This window comes from Hylobates moloch, unplaced genomic scaffold (assembly GCF_009828535.3).
Source record: "Hylobates moloch isolate HMO894 unplaced genomic scaffold, HMol_V3 SCAFFOLD_19, whole genome shotgun sequence".
NCBI classification, from domain to species: domain Eukaryota; kingdom Metazoa; phylum Chordata; class Mammalia; order Primates; family Hylobatidae; genus Hylobates; species Hylobates moloch.
In genome coordinates, this window is record NW_026652294.1 from 8,190,684 (window position 1) to 8,215,186 (window position 24,503).

The window sequence follows — 24,503 nt, forward strand, 5'->3', positions numbered from 1 at the left end:
CAACTACAGGCATGCACCACGACGCCCAGCTAATTTTTGTATTTTTAGTAGATGGGGTTTCGCCACATTGGCCAGGCTGGTCTCGAACTCCTGACCTCAGGTTATCTGCCCACCTCGGCCTCCCAAAGTGCTGGGATTACAAGCATGAGCCACCAGGCCCGGCCTCTTTATTTTCTTTCAGTGTTTTCCCAGGAAGTTCTCTGAATATCCAGGGTCTTCACGGATGGACTTCTCATAAAAGGTAACTCCTGGAACCAGACATAAATTTTTTTTTTTTTGGTGTGTGTGGGGATGGGATACATAGCTGTCGCCAGATTTTCAAAGGGACAGTGTCACACTTAACAGAGCAAGGAGAGTAATCGGTGATTGGTGAATGATTACTTATCAGAGACTGTGGGTCAAAAATTTAAAAAATAAAAAGTAACTGCTGAAGAAATGAACAAAAAGGGTCATACCTTCAAAAAAGCCTAATTACCATTCCAGAGCAATCTCAAGACAAGGAAAGATAAGAGCTGCTTCACACTGAGGGCTTATCTGGTACTAAGGACCACCACCAATGTCATCCATTAGCCATCCCCAATAAACACATGAAGTTCAGCCTGAACAGCATAGAAATACCTCATCTCTACAAAAAACAAACAAACAACAACAACAAAAAACTTAAAAAGTAGCCAGGTGTGGTGGCACATGCCCAGCTACTCAGGAGGCTAAGATGGGAGGACCACCTGACCCTAGGAGACCGAGGCTGCAGTGAGCTATGATCACGCCACTGTACTCTAGCCTGAGTGACAGAGCGAGATTCTGTCTAAACACACACATACACACACACACACACACACACAATGAAGTTTTAACTTCCCCATTTCACAGATGAAGAGACAGTCTCAAGCCATACAGCCAGTAGGTCAGCCTGACTCCAAAAACCCACGCCCCAAGCCACAATAAGTCACTGCCTTCCAAAAGCCTCATATTATCATGAGCTATAAGGCAAGGAGGTATGGGTAAAACACCTTAACCCTTAAAGATACAAACTTATTGTAGGCCTAGTTGGTCCCTCAGCATTTGGGGACTGTGCTATAAGGGTTAACTCAGCAGGCTTGAAGTGTCCAAACCCAGCACATCTCAAAGAAAAAACTGGCCTTAATGGGCTCCTGGGAGATAAACTTTAAGTCTTTGGAATATCCTCCCAAGTAGGGGTGTCTTTGTATACCTCAGGCCTTGGGCCATACCAGGCCAGATAGTTTGTGCTAAAAATGTGATTTATTTTGGGGACCTTGGGCCATGCTGTATCATTGTGACCTCTGGAGCAGCTGGTGATTAAGTAACTAAAGTCAGTCATGTGATTGCCCTATGTGACTGACATGCAATAAAAACCTAGACCCCAAGGCTAGGGTGAGCTTTCTGGCTGGTAATGTTTAGTATGTGTTGTCACATATCATTGCTGGGAAAATTAAGCGTGTCTGTAAGACTCTACCCGGAGACGACAACTGGAAGCTTGAGGCTGGTCTCTCCTGGACTCTGCCCTATGCACCTTTTTCTTTCGTTGATTTTATTTTGAGATGGAGTCTTGCTCTGTCACCCAGGCTGGAGTACAATGGCGTGATCTCCGCTCACTGCAACCTCCGCCTCCCAGGTTCAAGCCTCCTGAGTAGCTGGGATTACAGATGGCCCACGTAATTTTTGTATTTTTAGTAGAGACAGGGTTTCACCATGTTGGCCAGGCTGGTCTCGAACTCCTGACCTCAGGCGATCTGCCTGCCTTGGCCTCCCAAAGTGCTGGGATTACAGGCGTGAGCCACTCCACCTGGCCTCTTTTGCTGATTTTAATGTTTATCCTTTTACTGTAATAAACCATAACAATAAGGATAATAGCTCTTCTGAATTCTGAGTTCTTCTAGCCAATCATCGATCCTGGGGGTGGCCCTGGGGACCCTGACACAGGAATTCGGCTGTGCCTTACATGCACCTATATTCTCCAGCTTTTTGCTCATCACAAATCTACCTGGCAAAATCCAATATGGAAAGAAAAAAAAAACCCTATTCATTCAGTAAAGTAAGGCACAAACAAATGAGCCTCTGTTCACTTTATTCAAAGAGTATTTTTTTTTCTCTGTGAAACTAGGTAGAACGGAGGAGGAATCAAAGAAAGCCTCATATATTAAATTCTTAAATAGATTCTTTGAAATTCAAAGGGTCAATAGGAGAGGCACAGGTTGTGGGCCTTGTCCCAGCAAACAAAGCCACCAAGGCAGTCCTGCAAATTAAGGAGGATGGCAAATCTGTCTCTTAAAAAAAAGTTCTTGAGGGGAAAAATATAAAATACCTAAGTTTCAAAAGCCGGACTACTTCCATACCCTTCGTTCTCTACCCTGGAGTGTCCAAAGATAGAGAGTTTCAAGGTACGTTTTCAATGATTCAGCTTTTGCAAACATATGCAAATACATTCCTCATCAGCAGTCCTGTTTTGGCGATTAATAGCAAGCAATATGCTTGGATTAGAGGTCCGATTTCCACTTAAATGCAGTTTCTTCTCTTCTTGGCAATGAAGTCATTTGCAGAGATCTGAAAGGGGGAAAGACTGTGTTAGGCTCAGAGTAACAATTCTGAAATAGATCATTTATATTTATACATGTGATTGCACAACATACTGTCTTCATCCATTCGCATAAGCATGTAATGTTTTAAGAACACATCCCAGATGGCCAGAGAGAGTTTAAATTTAAAAACGTTTCCTGGGTTCTTCCCCACATCTCATCTTGCATCCACTTGACCTCAAATATACACTTTTCTTATGGACACAGAGCAAATGACAGTGATTATGTGATAAATACTGATGAATTCTTGGAGGCAAGAGAAGGATTCATGTTTGTTCAAGGCCAACTCTGTACCCAGGATCAGCTAAAGCACCTCTATATGGTATCTCATTTAAACAGTAAAACAAGTAACAAATCTGCTTTTGTCAATGAGAAGGTCCAGGATTCTACTAATGATCTGCAGAAAGGAAGCGAGGGAACGGAGTTAGTGAGGAACAGGGAGGAAAGCTGTTTTTCATGAGAGGGTTCTTTTCTTTGGAATAGAACTATGGGATCTTGGGTAGGTGTGGTGGCCCATGCCTGTAATCCCAGCACTTTGGGAGGCTGAGGCGGGCAGATCACTTGAGGCCAGGAGTTCGAGACCAGCCTGGCCAACATGGTGAAACCCTGTCTCTACTAAAAATACAGAAATTAGCTGGGTGTGGTAGCGCACACTTGTAACCCCAGCTACTTGGAAGGCTGAGGCACGAGAGTCACTTGAACCCCAGAAGGTGGAGACTGCTGTGAGCTGAGATCATGCCACTGCACTCCAGCCTGGGCAACAGGGTGAGACTGTCTCAAAAACAAAAACTCTGGGATCTTAGTGCAACTTAAGATGGGAACCCTGATAATGACAGAGTCCTTGCAGGTTGGAGCAAAGTAAATTGAAAGAAAAACTAAAACATATGCCGATTGTTTAAAAATAGATAAAGAGACTAAAAATAAGAGTCCAAGCTGGAAGCTGTGTTTCCATGTAAAATAACCTCTCTTGAGGTTTCCTTTAACCTGATCACAGAGGCTGGGGGACAGAAGGAAGTGAGCTCAGTCATGCAGCCTTAACTCCAGTGCCCAAGTCCACAGGGAGGGCCCAGCACTTCACAGTTTCCAAGCACTCCCACCTGGGCCAGCTCACGCCATCTCATGGCCAACCTCGGAGGTGGACAATGATGAATCCCCATTCTCCAGATGAAGAAAACAGGGGCTGAAGGAAGTTAAACCTGGAGTTCTTAAATCTTTGAATTACCAAATTCAAAAAATCCCTTTCCCCACCCCTTAGTAGAATATGGATGGATAAATGTGCACTTAAAATCATTCACTAAAAGCAAACCTGGGAGGAATTCTGTCCCTTGGTGGCTGTGTAGCCTTGGGCAAGTCAAAGCCCTTCCTTCTCTGTGCTTTGGTTTTCTCTTCTGTAAAATGGAATGATCATGTCATCCGCCTCCCAAGGATGCTGAGGGTTAAATGAGTAACACAGGACCAGTACCTGGCCCAACGGCCATGGGGGTTATTCTTAGAACAGAACGGCTTGTGACTGTTATTAGAACATTAATTGCTTTGGCCCAACTCTGATGCTGTTTTTAGAAGCCAGACTGGCAGACAGCATTCTGTGCAAAAATGGTTCCAGAATCTTCCCCTCCCCCATCATGGTGGTCTTTCCTGCCCCATCCCCAGTGTCAGACAAACCTTTTTCTGGTTGGTTCAGCATTAATCCCTCTCCCTGTCCTTGATCCAGAGCTAGAAAACTAAGCCTTGATTCTATAAATAGCACCCCCAGTCTGTCACCATGGAAACCTCTGATGGGGCTGGGTCAGCCCACCCTAGTGGACATGTCTCCCCCAGGGAGGCCCTGGAAGGACAGAAAAGTGGCTCCGGGGCCACCCAGAAACAGCAGGAACCCCCGGTGAAGTCCACAGGCTTACCTGGAAATCACGAGCTTCCTAAGTGGGAGGAGGTGCTGTTCTGGTTCACCTGGAGAAAGACGATACACAGAAGAAGGGGTCATGGCCAGGTGAGGGATGCCTCGCTGTCTTGAGGGTCACCCCTCAGCATCATTGAGTCATGCACATGCTTATTCATGGAGTATTTACTGTACATCTCCTATGAGCCAGGTGCTGGGATAGCGTGGTGAGCGTGACAGACCCAAACCTAGGATCACAGAACTTACGTTTGAGTTAGATAAAAAGCCTATTGAACACGCACAGATGCAAGAAAATGTCAAACCTGGGCCATGTGACAGCCTGCTGTGAGTGATCAGTATCTGTGCTACTTCAAAAACGGTGGCCAGGAAAGGACTCTACAAGATGGCATTTCAGCTGTGGTATAATAATAAATATTTGGTCACTGTCCCCAGTTCCTGGCACATAGTTCCCCAAACTCTTGGAATCTCTGAAGGAATAAGGGTATTTTGGCTGGGCGCCATGGCTCACACCTGTAATCCCAGCGTTTTGGGAGGCCGAGGTGGGTGGATCACCTGAGGTCAGGAGTTCGAGACCAGCCTGGCCAACATGGCAAAACTCTGTCTCTACTAAAATACAAAAATTAACCAGGTGTGGTGGCGGGCACCTGTAATCCCAGCTACTCGGGAGGCTGAGGCAGGAGAATCGCTTGAACCCAGGAGGCAGAGGTTGCAGTGAGCCAAGATCATGCCACTGCACTCCAGCCTGGGTGACACAGGGAGACTAGGTATCAAAAAAAAAAAAGGTATCTTTTGCATGCTAATGACATGACTGGTGGCTGGGGGTCCCTAGATAGCTTCAGGATTAGGAGAAGGGGTCATGGAAAGACCAAGGCATGATTAGAGGGTTGGAACTTTTTTGTTGTTTGAGATGGAGTCTCATTCTGTTGCCCAGGCTGGATGGAGTGCGGTGGTGCAATCTTGGTTCACTGCAACCTCTGCATCCTGAGCTCAAGCAATTCTCCTGCCTCAGCCTTCCAAGTAGCTGGGACTACAGACATGTGCCACCACAAACGGCTAATTTTTTTTGTATTTTTAGTAGAGACAGGGTTTCACCATGTTGGCCCGGCTGGTTTTGAACTGCTGACCTCAAGTGATCTGCCTGCCTCAGTCTCCCAAAGTGCTAGGATTACAGGCGTGAGCCACCACACCTAGCCAGAGGACTGGGACTTTAAGCCCCACCTGCCTTCTCCCCTCCCTGACCTCCTGGGAGGGGAGAGGGGAGAGGGGCTAGGGGCTAGGAGCTGGAGATTGGGCAATCACCCATGACCCAAGATTTAATCAGTCATGCCTCTATGATGAAACCTCCACTGAAATCTCTAAATGACAGAATTTGGAAAGCTTCCTGGTTGGCAAACACATTGAGAGGCTGGGAGGGTGTCATGCCTGGAAAGGGCATGGAAGTTTTGTGACCCATCCCCCATACCTCACCCTACGCTTCTTCCATTTGACTGTACCTGAGTTGTATTCTTTTTTATGAGACAGGGTCTCACTCTGTCACCCAGGCCAGAGTGCAGTGGCACAAACATGTGCCACATGCGCCATACCCAGCTAAGGCTTTCTCTTTTTTGTAGGGAGATGGGGTCTCACTGTGTTGGCCTTGAATTAAAAAAAAAATTAATGAGATCTGAGAGCTAGGGACCATGGCTTTTGAGCATTTCCTGGTTGTTTGGGGAGAGGTCCCACTCCCTTTGTGGGAATCAGAGACCTATCTTTTGCTGACGTCAAGAAAGTAGCCAGAATTAGTGAGCACTAATTTAGTATTTGTTTTAACCAAAAAGTTGATGTAGGCAGAACAACACAGTGGGGATGAGGAGAATTATCCACAAACTGAAACTTTTCATTTTTGCATGTTGCCTTCATTTTTGTTGTTGTTGTTAAGAGACAGGGGCTCCAGCGATCCTCCCGCCTCAGCCTCCTGAGAACCTGGGACTGCAGGCATGCCACTGCACCCAACTCCTGTGTGTTGCCTTTTTTTGTCCACCCGAAAATGCATTTTTATGTTAGTTGCAATTGTATAGTATGAGCTGCTTTGTTTTGCTTTCTTACTATTTTTTCGTTGTTTGGGTTTCACTAGCACCATTTTGGATGGCTACAGATATTCTGTGGAGTGCATGTACCACCATTTACTGACTGCTTTCCTAAGAATGGTTCCAATTTTTGCAGTATTTTAAATGACATCACATCCTGATTCTGCCTCTCCTCTGTTGGGTACTGAAGCTCTACTGAATCATTCCCTTAGAATTCACTTTTAAAAAATGGAATCATGCTTGAACCCGGGAGGCGGAGGTTGCAGTGGGCCGAGATGGCGCCACTGCACTCCAGCGTGGGTGACACAGTGAAACTCCATCTCAAAAAAAAAAAAAAAAAAAAAAAAAAGGAATCAGCAGGTGTAAGGGTTCAGATCTTTTGAAGACTCTTGAACAACAAGGCTAAAAGTGTTTTACAAAAGCGTTGGGGTCAGGAGCAGTGGTTCACGCCTGTAATCCCAGCATTTTGGGAGGCCGAGGTGGGTGGATCACTTGAGGTCAGGAGTTTGAGACCAGCCTGGCCAACATGGCGAAACCCCCTTCTCTAATAAAAATACAAAAATTAGCCAGGCATGGTGGCCGATGCCTGTAATCCTAGCTACTTGAGAGGCTGAGGCAGGAGAATTGCTTGAACCTGGGAGGCAGAGGCTGCAGTGAGCCGAGATCACGGCATTGCACTCCAGCCTGGGCAACAAGAGGAAATCTCCATCTCAAAAAAACAAAAAAAAAACAACAAAAAAAACCAAAAACAAAAACAAAAGGGTCGGGCCACTTTATACTTGCCTGCCATGTATGACATATGCGAGATGTCTAGCTGACCTGGGACTGGTTTTTGTTGCTTTTAGGAAAAATATGAAGGAATGGCATACCCCCATGCTCAGGAGGGCTGCCCTGCAGATAAGTTGCGTCAAGCCTCTATTTCCAACCCTCATCTCCCTATTGTCCTCCACTGTGCACATAATGTCATTCTGGATGTCGTAAAAACTGGAAATGGTCTTGAAGAAGCTGTTTAGTAAATGGTAGCACATACATCCCACAGAACACTACGTAGCCATCCAAAATGGTGCCGGTGAAACTCAAAAGATAGGAAAATATTAAGAAAGCAAAACAAGGCAGCTTGAACATTAAAACTGCAATGAACATTCCTGTAAATCACACTGGGGTAGAAACAAACAAAAATATAATCACAATGAATGCAAAAGCGCATACGCGCTCCAGAGGTTTCGGCCACACTCCCCACTTTCAGGCATTTACAGTTCCCTCTGCCGGGAAGCCTTTTCTATCCAGATCTTTGTGTGGCAGACCTAGTTTTAATCTTTCAGATATTGGCTTATGGGTGTTTTCCAATATCAGTGACCAATTCTCTGATTATCTGGATACCAACTGGGTGTTCAACAATTCAGTTCAGTTCTGACACTGGCTCCCAGACTTACTTAGCATCAGCTGCCATAGATTAAGGGCCCATTTCCACAACTGCCCCACTTTAGATGCCAGCTGCAATGGGGTGCACAGGCTATCCACACTTCTTCCCAGCCAGCTTCAAATCTGGAGGTTCCCACAACCCCCACTCTGGTTTGATAATTCACTAGAACAGCTCACAAGACACTAGGGAAAACACTTTACTAACTGCTACCTGTTTATTATAAATAATACAACTCAAGCTTGGGCAACATGCCAAAACCCTGTCTCTACAAAAAACGCAAAAATTAGCCGGGCATGGTGGTGTGTGTCTGTAGTCCCAGCTACTTGGGGGGCTGAGGTGAGAGGACTGCTTGAGCCCAGGAGATTGAGGCTGCAGTGAGCCATGCACTCCAGTCTCAACAAGAAAGAAAGCCCAAGAAAAAGTCCCCATGAAGTCCCTCCAACTGCATTCAAGCCAGAAGACGAAGTGAGAGGCTGCTTCCTGGCAGAAGGGCCACTGAGATGTGGCCCCAGCTGGATCAGTGCTTAGAGACCCTCTGGTCCAGCACGCATCCCCACAGCCCCTTTTTTTTTTTTTGAGATGAAGTCTCGCTCTGTCGCCCAGGCTAGAGTGCAACGGCGTGATCTCAGCTCACTGCAACCTCTGCCTCCCAGGTTCAAGTGATTCTCCTGCCTCAGCCTCCCGAGTAGCTGGGATTACAGGTGTCTGCCACCATGCCTGGATAATTTTTGTATTTTTAGTAGAGACGGGGTTTCACCGTTTTGGTCAGGCTGGTCTTGAACTCCTGACCTCGCGATCCACCTGCCTTGGCCTCCCAAAGTGCTGGGATTACAGGCAGCCAGCTCACATCCCCCTTTTTATAATGGGAAAACCATCAACCAGAATGGAGAAGTGACACATCTAAGGGCATACAGCCAGATGGTGGTATAGCTGAGAAAGACAGAATTCGGAATTCCCCTTGGGGTTTCTAACCTGAAAATATCCTTTCAGATTGGCTGGTGTTTTATAGTCCCCTTTCAAGACCTAAGGAAGAGAAAAAGAAATATCACTATTATGAAAATGACCAAAAAATAAAATTTAGTCATTCCCAACACATCCAGTCATCCACCCATCCACCTCGCCACCCACCCATCCCTCCATCCAACAAACATTGATTAAGCTCCTCTTCTTCTAGGCATTATTCTCAGCATTGTGTCTGGTTGACATGATGTCAACCAGATAATGGAAATTCCTGTTCCCCTGGAGCTACCATTCTAGAGGGGGCACCAGATAACACACAAGAAACAATAAACACAAATAAACAAGGACATAGCAAACCGTGGGAACTGTTGTGAAGAAAGTATGGTAAAGAGGTGGGATTAGGAGTAACCAGGGGGCTTCTTTTGAGTGGGTGGTCAAGAAGGGACTCTTGGGCCAGGTGCAGTGACTCATGCCTGTAATCCCAGCACTTCTGGAGGCCAAGGCAGGAGGATCACTTGAGTCCAGGAGTTTGAGATCAGCCTGGGAAACATACTGAAACCCCATCTCTAAAAAATTAAAAATTAGCTGGGCATGGTGGCATGCACTTATAGTCCCAGCTACTCTGGAGCTACTCCATTCTCAGCTGGAGGATTGGTTGAGGCTGGGAGGTTGAGGCCGCAGTGAAGTATGATCACATCACTCCACTCCAGCCTGAGCGACAGAGCGAGACCCTGTCTCTTAAGAAAATGAATAAATAAAAATAAAAAGGGCCTCTTGAAATAGATAACCTTTGAGCTGAGACCCAAACGACAAGGAAAAATAGGTAGGCTAAGCTCAGAAGAAAAAGCCCTCCAGGCAGAGGCAACAGAGCAAAGGCCCTGAAGCTAGAACCAGAACATTTCAGGCCTTTCCGCTAGTAGTCACATTTAAAAATAAAATGAGACAAGGGAGATTAATTCTAATAATATCTTTTATTTAACCTGATATAGCTACAATTTTTTTTTTTCAATTGAGACAGGGTCTCACTCCCATAGCCCAAGCTGGAGTGCAGTGGTGTGATCACAGCTCACTGCAGCCTCCACTTCCCAGCCTCAGGTGATTCTCCCACCTCAGTCTCCGGAGTAGCTGGGACTATAGGCACGTGCCACCATGCCTGGCTAATATTCAATATTTTTAGTAGAGATGAAGTTTCACCATGTTACCCAGGCTGGTCTCAAACTCCTAGGCTCAAGCAGTCTGCCTGCCTTGGCCTCCAAAAGTGCTAGGATTATAGACATGAGCCATCATGTCCAGCCTATGTAAAATATTAACATTTCAGTATGTAATTTATATAAAAGTGACTAATGAGAAATGTTACATACTTTTTTGTCCTAAGCCTTCAAAATCTAGTGTGTATTTTACACCTAACAGGACCTCTCACTTTGGACTAGGCTCCCTTTACAGAACCAGTGGCCATACATGGCTAGTGGCTACCATATGGGACACTGCAGGCAGAGACGATTTCATCAGCATAGATGTCCTTTTAGCCACTGCATTTACTGAGCCCCAGGATCCATTATTGGAATGCACAGGGTCCACAGCACACACAGAAGCACACAGGCATGCATGCAAACTCACAGGGCTTAGTGAGAGGACTTTTTTTTTTTTGAGACAGAGTCTTGCTCTGTCGCCCAGGCTGGAGTGCAGTGGCGCAATCTCGGCGCACTGCAAGCTCCGCCTCCCGGGTTCACGCCATTCTCCTGCCTCAGCCTCTCCGAGTAGCTGAGACTACAGGCGCCCGCCACCACGCCCAGGACTTATCTTTGCAGTAACAGCCAAGCCATGGCAAAAACTAAACCAGGGATCTAGCACTTGCCAAGACTTGTTGACCGCCCCAGGGAAGAAACCTCTTTGGATGAAAATGAGAGACAGCTTCCATTTTAAATAAACAAACACAAAAAGCTCCAAAGAGTTGATGTTAACCACCAGTGCTCATGAAAATTATTTGTGTTTTATAAAATACATAATGTCAGGTCTTACTCCAGGAGCGTCTGACCCATAGCCTGGGGCAAGCCAGGGGCAGCCAGCCACCTTTTAAGGAGACCCCAAAGGAGCCACTGCTGGGCCCTTGGCTGAGAACAGTGAAGTAAGCAACATTCAGCCCACTACTGCTGTGTCCCCAGCCGGCCCTCGCCTCTGCTTCTGAGAAGCACCTGGGGCTGGATTGTGCGATCACTACCATCTTTTTAATCCAGTTAATTAATTTTTTATTTTGATAATATATGTACAACCCATAGGTAGATAAAAGTATGTAAAACACATAAGTAGGGTTTAAAGATTACTATTATTAAATAATAATAAAATAAAAATTAATAATATTCATAATAAAAATAACAAACCACATCTGGGTTGCAGCTATTCACCTGTCAATGTCGGCTGGGTATGTACGTTGAATCTCTGAGTATTTCCATAAATAGATGTCTGCAAAATCAACTAATGTCAAGAGGAAGAGGAACTCATGAGACCCACAGACAAAGCTTACACTTCAATTACAAAGGCACAGCCCCCAAAGCTCAGTGTTAGTAAACTCTCTTTGTTAGAGATCAGTGAGTGTTGGAGAGGCGTTAATGACTTGTTAGCACCAAATGGAAACTTTTTCTTGAGCCAGCTGAAGAGTTACGGAACTAAGAGACGATTAACTTTTTCCTGTTGTGATTCAATACAGTAACTGTTTACTTCCTAAAATCAGCACACGCTCAGAAATGCTGAGCTTAGCTTAAATTAAAGACTCTGGGTCTTAATGATGTAAGGGCTATGAAAGCTCTTCCTCAGGGCTGGGTCCCATTTTCAAATATTTGTCTATAAGGAAGTTAGAACACAGCACTTAAACTAGAAGCTATAATGGCAACGTATAAATAAGGCCATCAACTTGTTAACTGTTCTTTTACCCAGTGGGTGTTAGCCTACTTTAACGCTTCAAAAGCATTTTGTCAGTCACTGGAGGCTCACACCTGTAATCTCAGCACTTTGGGAGAGCGAAGCAGGGGCATCCCTTATGGCCAGGAGTTCTAGACCAGCCTGGGCAACATAGCGAGACCCCGCCTTTATAAAAAATAAAATTAGCTGTGCATGGTGGCGTGCACCTGCAGTCCTAGCTACTCAGGAGCCTGGGGTGAGAGGATGGCTTAAGCCCAGAAGTATGGGGCTACAGTACCTATGACTGCACCAGTGCACCCAGCTTGGGCAACAGAGCAAGACCATGCCTCAAAACAATACAAAACAAAAAAGTCATTTCCCTTCATCACCTTAACTAAGGAGAATTTTAAACGTAATTTAAACAGCCCTAAACTCACATTTGTCTGAGAAATCCACATTAAACCTTATAAGGCAAGAAAGGGACCAATAGTTTATTTATTTATATCCCCTCTCAACAAAGCCTTGAGGTGCTTTACAAACAGATAAACAAATAGCCAGGGAAATAGGGGTAAAAATGTAAATAAAGTTAGAGAAATAAGATGAAATTAATGTACAAGCTGGCCTGCTGTTAGATGTTAGAGTATGAGAGACAGGCTACCAGTTGGCTTTGAGCTTCCCTGCAGCCCAGGCAAAATGGAAATACAAGCAATCATGTAGTTCACTGTGTCCATCAGATAGGAACAAATCAGATGACCAGGAATTGAGAGACTGAACATTTCCTCAGGTGGCTGGAGTTTCCACATCTGCAGAAGCCCCAAATCCCCAAGAGTACACTTCCACAAGTACAGGTGCACACTCACCCGCTGTGTGTTGTTGATGACGAAGGGGTCAGGGTTGCCATAGTTGGGGGGGTTTGCATAAGGGTCATAGCCGAGCTGAGCCAGCATGGGGGCGATCTGGGCCATGTCCCGCACCACGTCCCCAGGGATGTGGCCAGTCCACTTGGAGAGCGCTTCCAGGTTAACAGGCTTGATGACCTGGTCCGTGGACCGCTCGATCCTGGGGAGAGAGGAGACGCTGAAGAGGGTAGGGCAGACCCAGATGGCGCCTGAGCGGGTTCCCTGCTCAGCCACTCTGGGGCAGCAGGAAAGACTGGAGAAACTTGGCCTCCACCCAGCTCTGCCCCATCAACTGTGAGATGGCAGGTGAGTCATTTTTGCCTCCTCATACCTCCTCTGTACAATGGGAACACAGCATGCAGTGAGAAGTCAGAAGAAAGTACTACCAGTATATACCATTGGTACGTACATTCTGCTTTCTTGACTTCTCCAGCTTAAAAAATAACAACAGTTTAGGTCAGGCACAATGGCTCACACCTGCAATCCCAGCACTTCAGAAAGCCAAGGCAGAAGGATCACTTGAGCTCAGGAGTTTGACACCAACTTGGGCAACATGGTGAAACCCCATTACAAAGATAAGCTGGGCATGGTAACAAGTGCCTGTAGTCCCAGCAGCTGCTCAGGAGGCTGAGATGGGAGAATTGCTTGAGCCCGGGAGGTTGAAGAAGCAGTGAGCCTGAGCTGTGATTGCACCACTGCCCTCCAGACTGGGCAACAGAGCAAGACCCTGTCTCAAAAAAAAAAAAAAAAAAAAAAGAAACACTTTTTAGTGTATATGACTAACATGAATATTTTGTCCCTAAAAAAAGTTATAAAACACTAATGATAAAGCTGAAAGCCACTGTGTTCATCACTGCCAGCCCATCAGCTTCCTACAGGCACTCAGCCTTTGCACTGTGGAGCACACCACCCTCTCTAACCTTTTCTTGTAGGGTAGTTAAGAGCAAACCAGGGAGACAGACTGCCTGGGTTCAGACGCCAGCTGTTCCCCAGCTGTGTGGCCTTGGGAAAGTTACTTCACCTCTCTGAGCCTCAGTTTCCTCTTCCGTAATTGGCAATGATAATAACACCTACCTCACTGGGGTTGTCTGAAAAGTAAATGAGTTAATACAAAGAAAGTGCTTAGAAGAGCATAGGCACATTGTAAGTTCTTTTTTCTTTTTGGAGATGGAGTCTCACTCTGTTGCCCAGGCTGGAGTGCAGTGGCGCAATCTTGGCTCACTGCAACCTCCACCTCCTGGGTTCAAACGATTCTCATGCCTCAGACTCCCAAGTAGCTGGAACTAAAGGCATGCACCACCATGCCCAGCTAATTTTTGTATTTTTAGAAGAGACGGGGTTTCACCATGTTGGCCAGGCTGGTCTCGAACTCCTGACCTCAGGTGATCTGCCCGCCTCAGGCTCCCAAAGTGCTGGGATTCCAGACATAAGCCACTGTGCCTGACCAACACACTGTAAATTTTTAATAAGGTTTAGCACGCTCTCTCTCCTGCGTGCACGCTCTCTCTCTCCCACACACACATCTGCAGCTGTAAAACAAATATGCTACAGTTTTTTTCCCCACTCAATACCTCATTCTTTTTGCCAGCTATGTAGCCTTCCTCCATCACTTATTTTTCCATTCCCCTGAAGACAGACATTTAGGTTGTTTCCAACTTTTCACAGCTACCATGGAATAACCATCATCTTCAACCTGCTTCCTAACTCTCCCTGTAACAGGCTTCCCAAGCCACCTGAATGATGCAGATCTTACCAGTTATAACTCAGGGGCCTGATAGGATGAACAGTGGGGAACCCCCAGGATCAAGGGCCTAGTTCTAAATGCTTTCATCCCAACTAAGAGGTGACTTGGCAAAGAACAGAAAGAGGCAGCAGAAGGAAGACAAGACCGGGCATGAGGTGAGGAGAACGGGGCAAGGTGAAAGGGTGTGGACTGGTGGGTAGAACACAGATTCAGAGGCTGCAAACCTGGATTTAAATCTCAACTCTACCCAACATGTCAAAAATCTCAAGTATGTGCACGGCTTTTGCCAAAATCCTTGTGTCTCTAGGACTTTATGGTGCAGAAATGAGGTGGACACATCCCAGAACATGAATGAGGGCAATGCTTGATACATATCAGTAAAACTGGAAATAACCGAAGTGTCCAATAGGGAATGTGAAGTCAAATATGGCAATCCGTGTAGCAGCCTGTTGCACAGCTATTCAAAATGATGCTGCAGGTCAGGCGCAGTGGCTCATGCCTGTAATCCCAGCACTTGGGGAGGCTGAGGCGGGCAGATCACCTGAGGTCACAAGTTCGAGACCAGCCTGGCCAACGTGGCGAAACCTCATCTCTACTAAAAATATAAAAATTAGCAGGGCGTGGTGGCGGGTGCCTGTAATCCCAGCTATTCCGGAGGCTGAGGCAGGGAGAACTGCTTGAACCCGGGAGGCGGAGGTTGCAGTGAGCCGATATCACGCCACTACACTCCAGCCTGGGTGACACAGCGAGACTCTGTCTCAACAACAAAACAACAACAAAAATGCTGCTACCAAAGAGTGCTGGCTGCCACTGGCAAGGGCTCCCACACCACCATGGAAAAAGGCTACAGAGGAGTATGTTTCGTTGGACTCCAGTTTCATCAATAGGCCCTGAAAATGGTGCAGCAGGCCACACATCAAGATCTGGGTGGTGAGATCATGGGTTGTTTCTCCATTCTTCTTTGGTGTATCTTTTCTAATTTTCTATAGTAAAGATGTATTACTTTGGTAATCTAATATTTTTGTCATAATTTATAAAATCCTAGCTCCAGCACCAACTGGCTGGGGTACCCGGCATGTAGGAACTTTGTTGCTAGCGGAGAGCAGCTGCGAGCCTCTAGCTCTGCTCTGGGCCTGGCGGGGGCCCAGCAGGGACCAGCCATGGGAAGGACCACCCTTTCGCTGAGCTCTCAGGATATCCAGAGCCTGATCAGGATGGGAAAGCGTGGAAACTGCATATTCTGCTTCAGCATCGTTCAAAGTGCTCTGGGTCTCAGGATAGGGACAGCAGCTTTTCCAATGGAAGAAGGCAGGGAACAAGGGACAGAGGGAGGAAGGAAAGGAAAGGATGAGGGGGAGTGAAGGGGAGGATAGGAGGAGTTCCGGACATGGGGAGTTTAAGAACACAATAGGCCAGGCGCCTGTAATCCCAGCACTTTGGGAGGCCAAGGCAGGAGGATGGCTTGAGCTCAGGGGTTGGAGACCAGCCTGGAAGACATACTGAGATCTCATTTCTACTAGGAAAAAAAAAAAAAATGAGCTGGGTGTGGAGATTCTCGCCTGTAGTCCCAACTACTTGGGAGACTGAGGTGGGAGAATTGCTTGAGCCCAAGAGGTCGAGGCTGCAGTGAGCTGGGATCGTGCCACTGCACTCCAGCCTGGGCAACAGAGTGAAACCCTGTCTCAAAAAAACAAAAACAAAAACAAGAAAAACCCCAAAAAACAGACCTGGGTTCCAATCCCAGCACTATGCTTTGTTAGCTGTGTAGCCTGAGGCCAGTAACTTCTCCTCTGTGAGATTCAGGTTTTTGGTCTATAAAATGTGGATAAGAGGTGTTCCTATGTCCTCAGGTTGCTGTGAGGACTAAAGGAGATAAACTTGTTGGGGGCTTAACCCAATACTTGCCATACAGTAGGCACTCATTAAATGACAATGGTGAGGATGAGTACTCCATCAATAAAAGCAGTATCAACACTAAAATAGTAATAATAGCACCTACCATGTATTAACCTATTTGATGCCCACAGGTATCTATAAGGTAGGCAAATTATATTTCCATGTTACAGATGAAGCAATGGAAGCACAGGGGTTGAGTCGCTTTGCCCAGGGTCACACAGCTAGGAGTGGCAGAGCTGAGGTTTGAACCCAGACATCCTTGTTCCGGAATCTGTGCTCTTAACCTTTATCCACTATTGCCTTACTACAAAGCATATTCAAAGTTTGCAGATTCTAGGCTGGGTGTGATGGCTCATGCCTGTGATCCCAGGACTCTGGGAGGCTGAGGTGGAAGGATTGCTTGAGGCCAGGAGTTTGAGACCAGCCTGGGCAACAGGGCAAACCCCATCTCTACCAAAAATACAAAAATTCGCCCAGCTTGGTGGTGTATGCCTGTAGTCCCAGCTACTCAGGAAGATGAGGTGGGAGGATCACTTGAACAGGGAGGTGGAGGCTGTAGTGGGCTGTGATCATGCCACTCCACCCCAGCCGGGCAACAGACCGAGACACTGCCTCAAAAAACAAACAAACAGCCCACGAAGTTTGCAGATTCTCTGAGAAAGGAGAGAAGTAATTGTTGTCATTTTTTGGGATAATGAAACGGAGGCTCAGAGAGATATAGTGACTTGCGCAAGGCCACACAGCTCAAGAGAGGCAGTGCTGATTTTCTTGCCTGGTGCCTCTGACTCCAGGGCCAGAGTCTGAATGGAAGCATCAGGGGCTTCACTCACTTGGACAGGGAGACACCACCAGGCTTGCCAATGAGGTCTTCATGGTGGAGGACAGCGTCGCTCCAGGCGATGCCGAGGAAGTCGAGGATGACCTTGAGTGAGCGCCTGGGGTGCAGCACCAGCTGCTCGTAGTACACAGGCAGACACTTCTCCTTGCCCACCTCCATGCACTGGGCGTACATCACCTCAATGGCCTTGTTCCACTTGGTGAGGCAGTCACGGTAGCTGCTGAGGTCAAAGCCCGCGATGGTGACTTTGCGCGTGATCATGGAGTGCACGGAGGCCCGGCCGTCCCGCACCATCAGCAGGAACTTGGAGTTGGGGAACAGGCGTGACAGGTAGACCGAGGACTTAAGCGTAAATGGGTCCTTGTTGCAGAGCACGCGGGCCGGCTCTCCGTGCTTGGCAATCACCTCCAGGATGAAGGCCTGCATGGCGGCATCCAGCACCTCATCCGTCACCCCCGCCTCGTCCAGCCGCAGCTTCTCACGGCCAGACTTGGACCAGGCCTGGCGCATGGCCAGCACGCGCGGGATGATGCGGGTCTCCTCGCCGCAGCGCACCTCGGGGTGGGCGTCCAGCATGGCGCGCATCAACGTGGTGCCACTGCGAGGCACGCCACCCACGAAGATGAGCGGCATGGCCTTGCCGTAGCGGTATTCCACGTGGTTGGTGCCCACCATCACCAGCTCCTCCTGCTCCGGCCGCATGGCCCCCCGGGGGCTCCGCAGGCCCGCCAGCACCGCCCGGCACTCTAGCACCTGGTGCCCCAGCTGAACCGCCAGCACCAGGACCAGGGCGCAGCCAGCTGCCAGCAGCACCCTCCGCACCGACAGGCGCATGCTGGGCCGGAGGCGGGGCAGGCTTGGCCTGAGGGCCCGCTTCTGGGGCTTCAGCGACAGGTTAGTGGGCAGCCCGCCAGGCTCACATCTGGGGAGAGAGGGGGACATGCACAGTCAGGGAGGTCTGTGAGCTGTGAGCTCTCCAATAACTGCAAAGCCCTATAACTGCAAACAAGAGGTTGCTGACATGAACGCAGAGGGCACCTTTCATAAGCACTAGCTGTGTGCCTGGCACCCTACTGGGCACTTTTTAAAAATTTTTTTGTTTTTTTAAAGAGACGGGGTCTCACCATGTTTCCCAGGCTGCTCTTAAACTCGTGGGCCTGGGTGATCCTCCTACCTGTCTCCCAAAGTGATGGGATTACAAGCATGAGCCACCCGGTCCAGCGGATCACGAGGTCAGGAGATCGAGACCATCCTGGCTAACATGGTGAAATCCCATCTCTACTAAAATACAAAAAATTAGCTGGGCGTGGTGGCAGGTGCTCGTAGTCCCAGCTACTCAGGAGGCTGCGGCAGGAGAACGGCGTGAACCTGGAAGGCAGAGCTTGCAGTGAGTCGAGATCGTGCCACTGCACTCCAGCCTGGGTGACAGAGCAAGACTCCGTCTCAAAAAAAAAAAAAAAAAGGCTGGAGTGCATTGAGTGGTGAGATCATAGCTCACTGCGGCCTCGGACTCCCGGGCTCAAGCAATCCTCTGCCTCAGCCTCCCAAGTACCTGGGACTACAGGCACACACCACCACACCTGGCTAATTTTTAGAAACAGGGTCTCGCTTCAAGTGATCCTCCCGCCTCAGCCTCCCAAAATGATGGGATTACAGGCATGAGTTACCCCATCTGGCCCAAGAATATTAGTGATTTCTACCATGATCGTTGGTTATTTACTTATTCCAACATTTAATGAGCACCTGCTATGCGCTGGGAGCCTCAGCCTCCAAAGTCTACTCTTACTATGGACCTGTGCCTGAGAGAGACTGATGGGTTCTACCTGCGTAGGTGAGGGAAGGCCTCCTGCAGGAGGTAGCCTTCATGCAGAATTTTGAGTGGTGGGTAGGAAACAGGCGGGTGGAGAAGGGAAAGAAGGATGTTCCCAGCAAAGGGAATAGCCAGCGCACAGCCACAGGCAGGAAAGGATGCAGCACGACTGGGGAACTGCAAATGACTTAGTGAACGGAGGGTCTGGTGGAAGCCAGTGGGAAGACAGCATGCCTCTTTGGATGTGAGGTTCCACCCAAAACCACCCAAGGGCCCAGTCTGCAGCTGGGCCTATCCACCTGCAAGGGCTTGGGCTGCCTGGGCCTTCTTAGGCTATAGCAAGTGGAAAATAAACGTCAAAGCGGAGGGAACACAGTCTCAGGCCTGGGGTGGAAACTGCTAAGAGACTAGGACTTCCTGGCCGCGTGGCTTGGGAGAGTCACTTCCCTCATCTTAGCCACAGTCTCTTCAGCTGCAAAATCAGGATGGATTCACTGACCTCAGAGGCTGCTGTGAAAATATGAGAAGCAGCTGACAAACCAGAGATGGATCTCAGGCTGGGGTCACCGGCCTCTCTGTGCATTGGATAATTTCCCTCTCTTCAGAAAAACGTGCTGATGAAGTTCTCCTGAAGAGGCTGGGGCTTCATTTGTACCCTCGATTCAGGGTCTGTGATGGGGAAAGCTAATTCAGAGCTACTTCCTGGGGGGAGGCAGGCTGAACAGGACATGAAGCCATTCCGAAATCCCTGCAGTGACCCTTTGTCTTCATCAGGTGCTCAGTGAAATTCTCCCGAGACCTGTGACCAGAATCCTGTCAGTTACTAGGATTTCAGTGACAGTGTCCCCACCTTGGCTGATTTTTTTTTTTGTATTTTTAGTAGAGACGGGGTTTCACCATGTTAGCCAGGCTGGTCTCGAACTCCTGACCCCAGGTGATCCGCCCACCTTGGCCTCCCAAAGTGCCGGGATTACAAGTGTGAGCCACCGCACCCGGCCAGCTTCAGCATTTTATGTTCAGCAAAGGTGTTTGCAATTATGGAGCATAAACTCTGCTAAAGCATTTTCCCTGCAGTATCTAAGCTCAAAGAGATGAAGCACCTTGCCCAAGGTTGCACGGCCAGGGTGGGAGTCCTGGATCAGACCAGGCCAAGGCTGAAGAAAACAGCTCAAAGCAGGCAAGTCAGAAGTGAGCAGAAGACAGCAATGACCTGCATGATGGCTTAAGAAGCAGGGTGACTTGGGACACAGTAAGCAGCCTGGAACCCACAAAGCAGAAAGTAGCTTCCTGGTTACCCAGAGCTAGGGACCCCACTGTGGAAGGAGTTAGAGGGCCCAGCCCAGGGACCTAGGCCTGTCCAACACCCTCATCACCCTGCTGGACCCTGGCAAGGGAGGTGTCCTGGCATCCTCGCAGTGAGGATGATGGGTGAGGGCTTCCAACTTGGAGTACAACACTCCCAGGTTCAAATCTCACTTCTGCCACTTGCCAGCTGGTGATCTGGACAAAATATATCACTTCTCTGAGCTTCTTCTTCTCCAAAAAAGGAATAATAATAATACCCTTTTCTCAAGGAAGCTATTCAGAAGGCCAAGGAACTCCTGTGGGGTGCTGAGAAAGCACACCCAAAACACTAACATCAGCAGAACGGGACACAAGAGCGTTTGGGTTCTGGCTGTGCCTTGAATCTGCTCTGTGACACTGGGCAAGCCCCCCGCCCACTTTGGGACTCAGCCTTCTCTCTCCTATCACCTGGAGAATCGTCTTCCTAAGAGACAAGGAAGATGCTCGTCTCTCTATGGTGCTTGCTGGGATGCAGCTTTTTCTAGTACCAGATTTCCAACCTGCTGGCTGAATAGAAAGGTGAAAACCAGCCAGCGGAGTTTGCCCAGGCGCCCAATCATGGAGGCTGGGGGCATGGAGAGGACTTTTGGAGGGTGGTCTCAGGAGGGGCCAGGACTCCAGGGGAAGTTCCTTCTAGGTGCACTTACCTCCCTTGGGCACTCTCATCTCTGGGCTCCAGCCCTTGTGCCTGTGTGCCAAGGCTGTCTGCTGGCAGAGCCCTGGAGAGGCAAAGGAGATATTGCATCAGGGATGGGCACCGTGGAGAGGGGCCAAGCCCCTGGCCCCTTCAAAGAGGCAGAGTGAGGGTTCAGGCTCCCAAGAGCACCGGACAGTGACATTTGGGAGAAGGACTCTGGAATGCAGGGGAGGCCGCTTCAGCTCAAGATACCACAGCTGGAGTCTCAACTTACTTGCTCCTACAGGGAATGAACTGGCTCACTTCTCAGGCAGAGAGGAGTGAGCTGAAGTCTGAGCTAAGGCACTGCTGCCTTAGGGAGCCCCTGGTTTATGCCAACCAGGCCTCTCCCCTCCTCTTGACCTAGGGACCTTGGACTCCAGGAAAAGTAAATGTAACAATAAGCAACAACAACCACCACTACACACCACTATTGCCACCTGAGATGGCTGGGTATGTTTGATCAGGTTGTGGACTGCACAATTCAAAATGGTACCATAGGCCCAGCCTACAGGGAATATGCTGCTTCCTGGAATTGAACACAACATCCTACTATCACCACCTAACACTGACCAAATGCCGACCACGCAAATACCTGTGTCATTTAAACCCCAATAAAAGGAAAGTGTGATGATCCCAATTTTACAGATGAGAAAGCATGACACCAAGAGGAAGAGCAACTTACCCAAGGAACACATGGGAAGAGTTTCACCATCCAGATCTGTAAGACCTTCCTAACACTTAATCTCCCATGTCACAGGAACGAGGCTGTGTCCACGATGAGTCCTGGCATGTAGCCAGAACCAAGCCAAAGTGGAATCAAGGGGATCCTTGTAGCTTTAGGGCAGGGCATATATATATCTATATCTATCTATCTCTCTCTATATATCTATAGATATATCTATATATCTATATCTATCTATCTCTCTCTATATATCTATAGATATAGCTATGTATCTGTATCTATATATCTATATCTCTATATATCTATCTATATATATCAGTGCTGTGTCCTTACCATTTAGGGTAGGGAAGATTTTTAGTCCAATTCATACGTTCCCCCATTTTATAGATGGGACAACTGAGGCCCACAAGGAGAAATCATTTTACAGACTCACATACTGAGCCTGAAGCTAAACCTCCCGCCTCTTAGTCCTGTTTCAGAAGGTGGGCGGTTAGAATGCAGCTCTGGAGTTGGCCGACTCCTAGACTATATACATCACTCCTCTGAGACTTTTCCTATTCTGTAAACAGGAGGTTTTAACCAGGGTAACAACACTTTACAATCTCAGCTTTTTATTTTTTTTATTTTTATTTTTTATTTATTTATTTTTTTGAGACAGAGTCTCGCTCTGTCGCCAGGCTGGAGTGCAGTGGCACGATCTCGGCTCACCACAACCTCTACCTCCTGAGTTCAAGCGATTCTCCTGCCTCACCCTCCCAAGTAGCTGGGATTAGAGGCACGCGCCACCATGCCCAGCTAATTTTTGTATCTTTAGTAGAGACGGGGTTTCACTGTGTTGACCAGGCTGGTCTCGAACTCCTGACCTCGTAATCCGCTCACCCTGGCCTCCCAAAGTGCTGGGATTACAAGCGTGAGCCACCGCGCCTGGCCAATCTCAGCTTTTTAAATCTCAGCCAGGCCTGGCGTGGTGGCTCACGCCTGTGATCCCAGCACTTTGGAAGGCAGAGGCAGGAGGATCGCTTAAGCCCAGGAGTTCGAGACCAGCCTGGGCAACATGGGGAGACCCAGTCTCTACAAAAAATAAATAATTATCCAGGTGATGGTACACGCCTATAGTCCCAGCTACTTGGGAGGCTGAGATGGGAGGATTGCTGAAGCCCAGGAGGTCGAGGCTGCAGCGAGCTGTGATTGCACCACTGCACTACAGTCTGGGCAACAGAGCAAGACCGCGTCTCAAAAAAAAAAAAAAAAGAAAGAAAGAAAAAAAAAAAACCTCAGCTTTTATTATTTGTGCCATGATGGCAATAAACAGGCTGCAGGCTGTTGACTGCATTTCTTGGTCCTCCATTCCTTCCTATTCACTCACTCCTTTTCTCCATACCATTTTCCTATTCCTGAAATATCAGGCCAATTAGGACATCTAAACCCAGATGGAAAAGGGAACCAAGGTGTAACCACAGCAACTAGACTCCCCTAGCAGGCAACCCCCAAACTACAGATACTCAAGCCCCAGCACTCCTGGGACATGGGCGGCCAATGATGTGAGGCCTGCTCTCTTGGAATAAATAAAACCAGTTAGGAACCAGGCACTTGAAGCTCTTCCAGAGGCAGGATGGCTCGCCCAGCTGCCCTCAGACAGCTCTTGAAATGCCAGCGAGCCCAAGAGGCCTGCCAGCCAGGCAGCTCCCATGGCCCACGAGCCCAGCCATCCCCCTCCAGGGAACACAGGCCCTTTCAGAGCAATGGAACGAGGTTGTCAGGGCTGTCAGTCATTTGGAGCTGTGCATCCAACATGCAGCTACCAGCCACATGTAACTATTTAAACTCACCTTATGCAACATTAAATACAATTAAGAATCCAGCTTCTCATTTGCACTAGCCACACTGCAAGTGCCCAGAAGCCACACGTGACCAGTGGCTACTGTACTGGACAGTGCACATTTAGGATGGGGTGGGCCAGTGATGGCCCAATCCAACCCAGGGCCTATTTTCAAAGCACCCTTGAACTAAGAATGATTTGTAAATTTTATCAAGGGAAGAGGGTGAAGGGAAGAGGAAGAGGAGAGAAAGGAGGAGGAGCAATGGCAATAGAAACCACACGAACACCACAAAATTTGAAACATTTACTATCTGGACATTTATAGAAATTTGCTGACCTCTGCACTAGAACATTCCCATCACTGCAGAGTGTTCTGCTGGGCAGTGCTGATTACAGGGCAAACGAGAGGGAGGGGTGGGAGTCAAAGAGCTCTCCTTTTCTTCTTTTTTTGTTGAGATGGGGTCTCACTCTGTCCAGCCCAGGCTGGAGTGCAGTGGCATGATCTTGGTTCACTGCAGCCTTGACTTCCTTGGGCTCAAGCGATCCTCCCAGATTCTCCCATCTCAGCCTCCCAGGTATCCAGGACTACAGGTGCATGCCACCATGCCTGGCTAATATTTGTATTTTTGTGTAGAGATGGAGTCCTGCTATGTTGCCCAGGCTGGTCTCAAACTCCTGGGCTCAAGCAATTCTCTTGCCTGTGCCTCCCAAAGTGCTGGGATTTCAGGTGTGGGCCACTTCATCCAGCCCCTCCTTTTCTTGTAGGAGGAATATATTAAATACACAGCACCCCTGTGAATTTAACACCAAAGCAAGGGCTTTCCATGCCCTACCTGGTTTCATACTCACATCAGCCCAATCAGGCGGGTGGTGCCATGTTCTCCATTTTAAGCTAAGAAAGGCCCATGTGGGTACAGGGTGAGCACGACTCTACCACACAGCAAAATCACCAACAAA

The 24,503-nt window shown here is 48.1% G+C and overlaps 1 protein-coding gene across 5 annotated transcripts in view; it reads right to left on the minus strand.

Annotated features, from left to right (window-relative positions):
* Window positions 1-2,035: 2,035 nt before the first annotated feature.
* TPST2 (tyrosylprotein sulfotransferase 2) overlaps window positions 2,036-24,503 on the minus strand; it is a 64,604-nt gene continuing 42,136 nt past the window's right edge. For 2 of the 5 annotated variants that reach the window (XM_032139050.2, XM_032139049.2), the window contains exons 2-7: window positions 21,014-21,085; window positions 17,205-18,134; window positions 12,696-12,894; window positions 8,953-9,003; window positions 4,493-4,541; window positions 2,037-2,562 (exon numbers count right to left, since the gene is read on the minus strand). In XM_032139050.2, coding sequence (XP_031994941.1) covers window positions 4,500-4,541; window positions 8,953-9,003; window positions 12,696-12,894; window positions 17,205-18,046 — 1,134 coding nt within the window. In that variant the 5' untranslated portion in view covers window positions 18,047-18,134; window positions 21,014-21,085 and the 3' untranslated portion in view covers window positions 2,037-2,562; window positions 4,493-4,499. Of the gene's footprint in view, window positions 2,563-3,900; window positions 3,983-4,492; window positions 4,542-8,952; window positions 9,004-11,342; window positions 11,413-12,695; window positions 12,895-17,204; window positions 18,135-21,013; window positions 21,086-24,503 lie in introns of those variants that run through there. The other 3 variants (XR_009211202.1, XR_009211204.1, XR_009211203.1) reach the window with 3 other exon arrangements.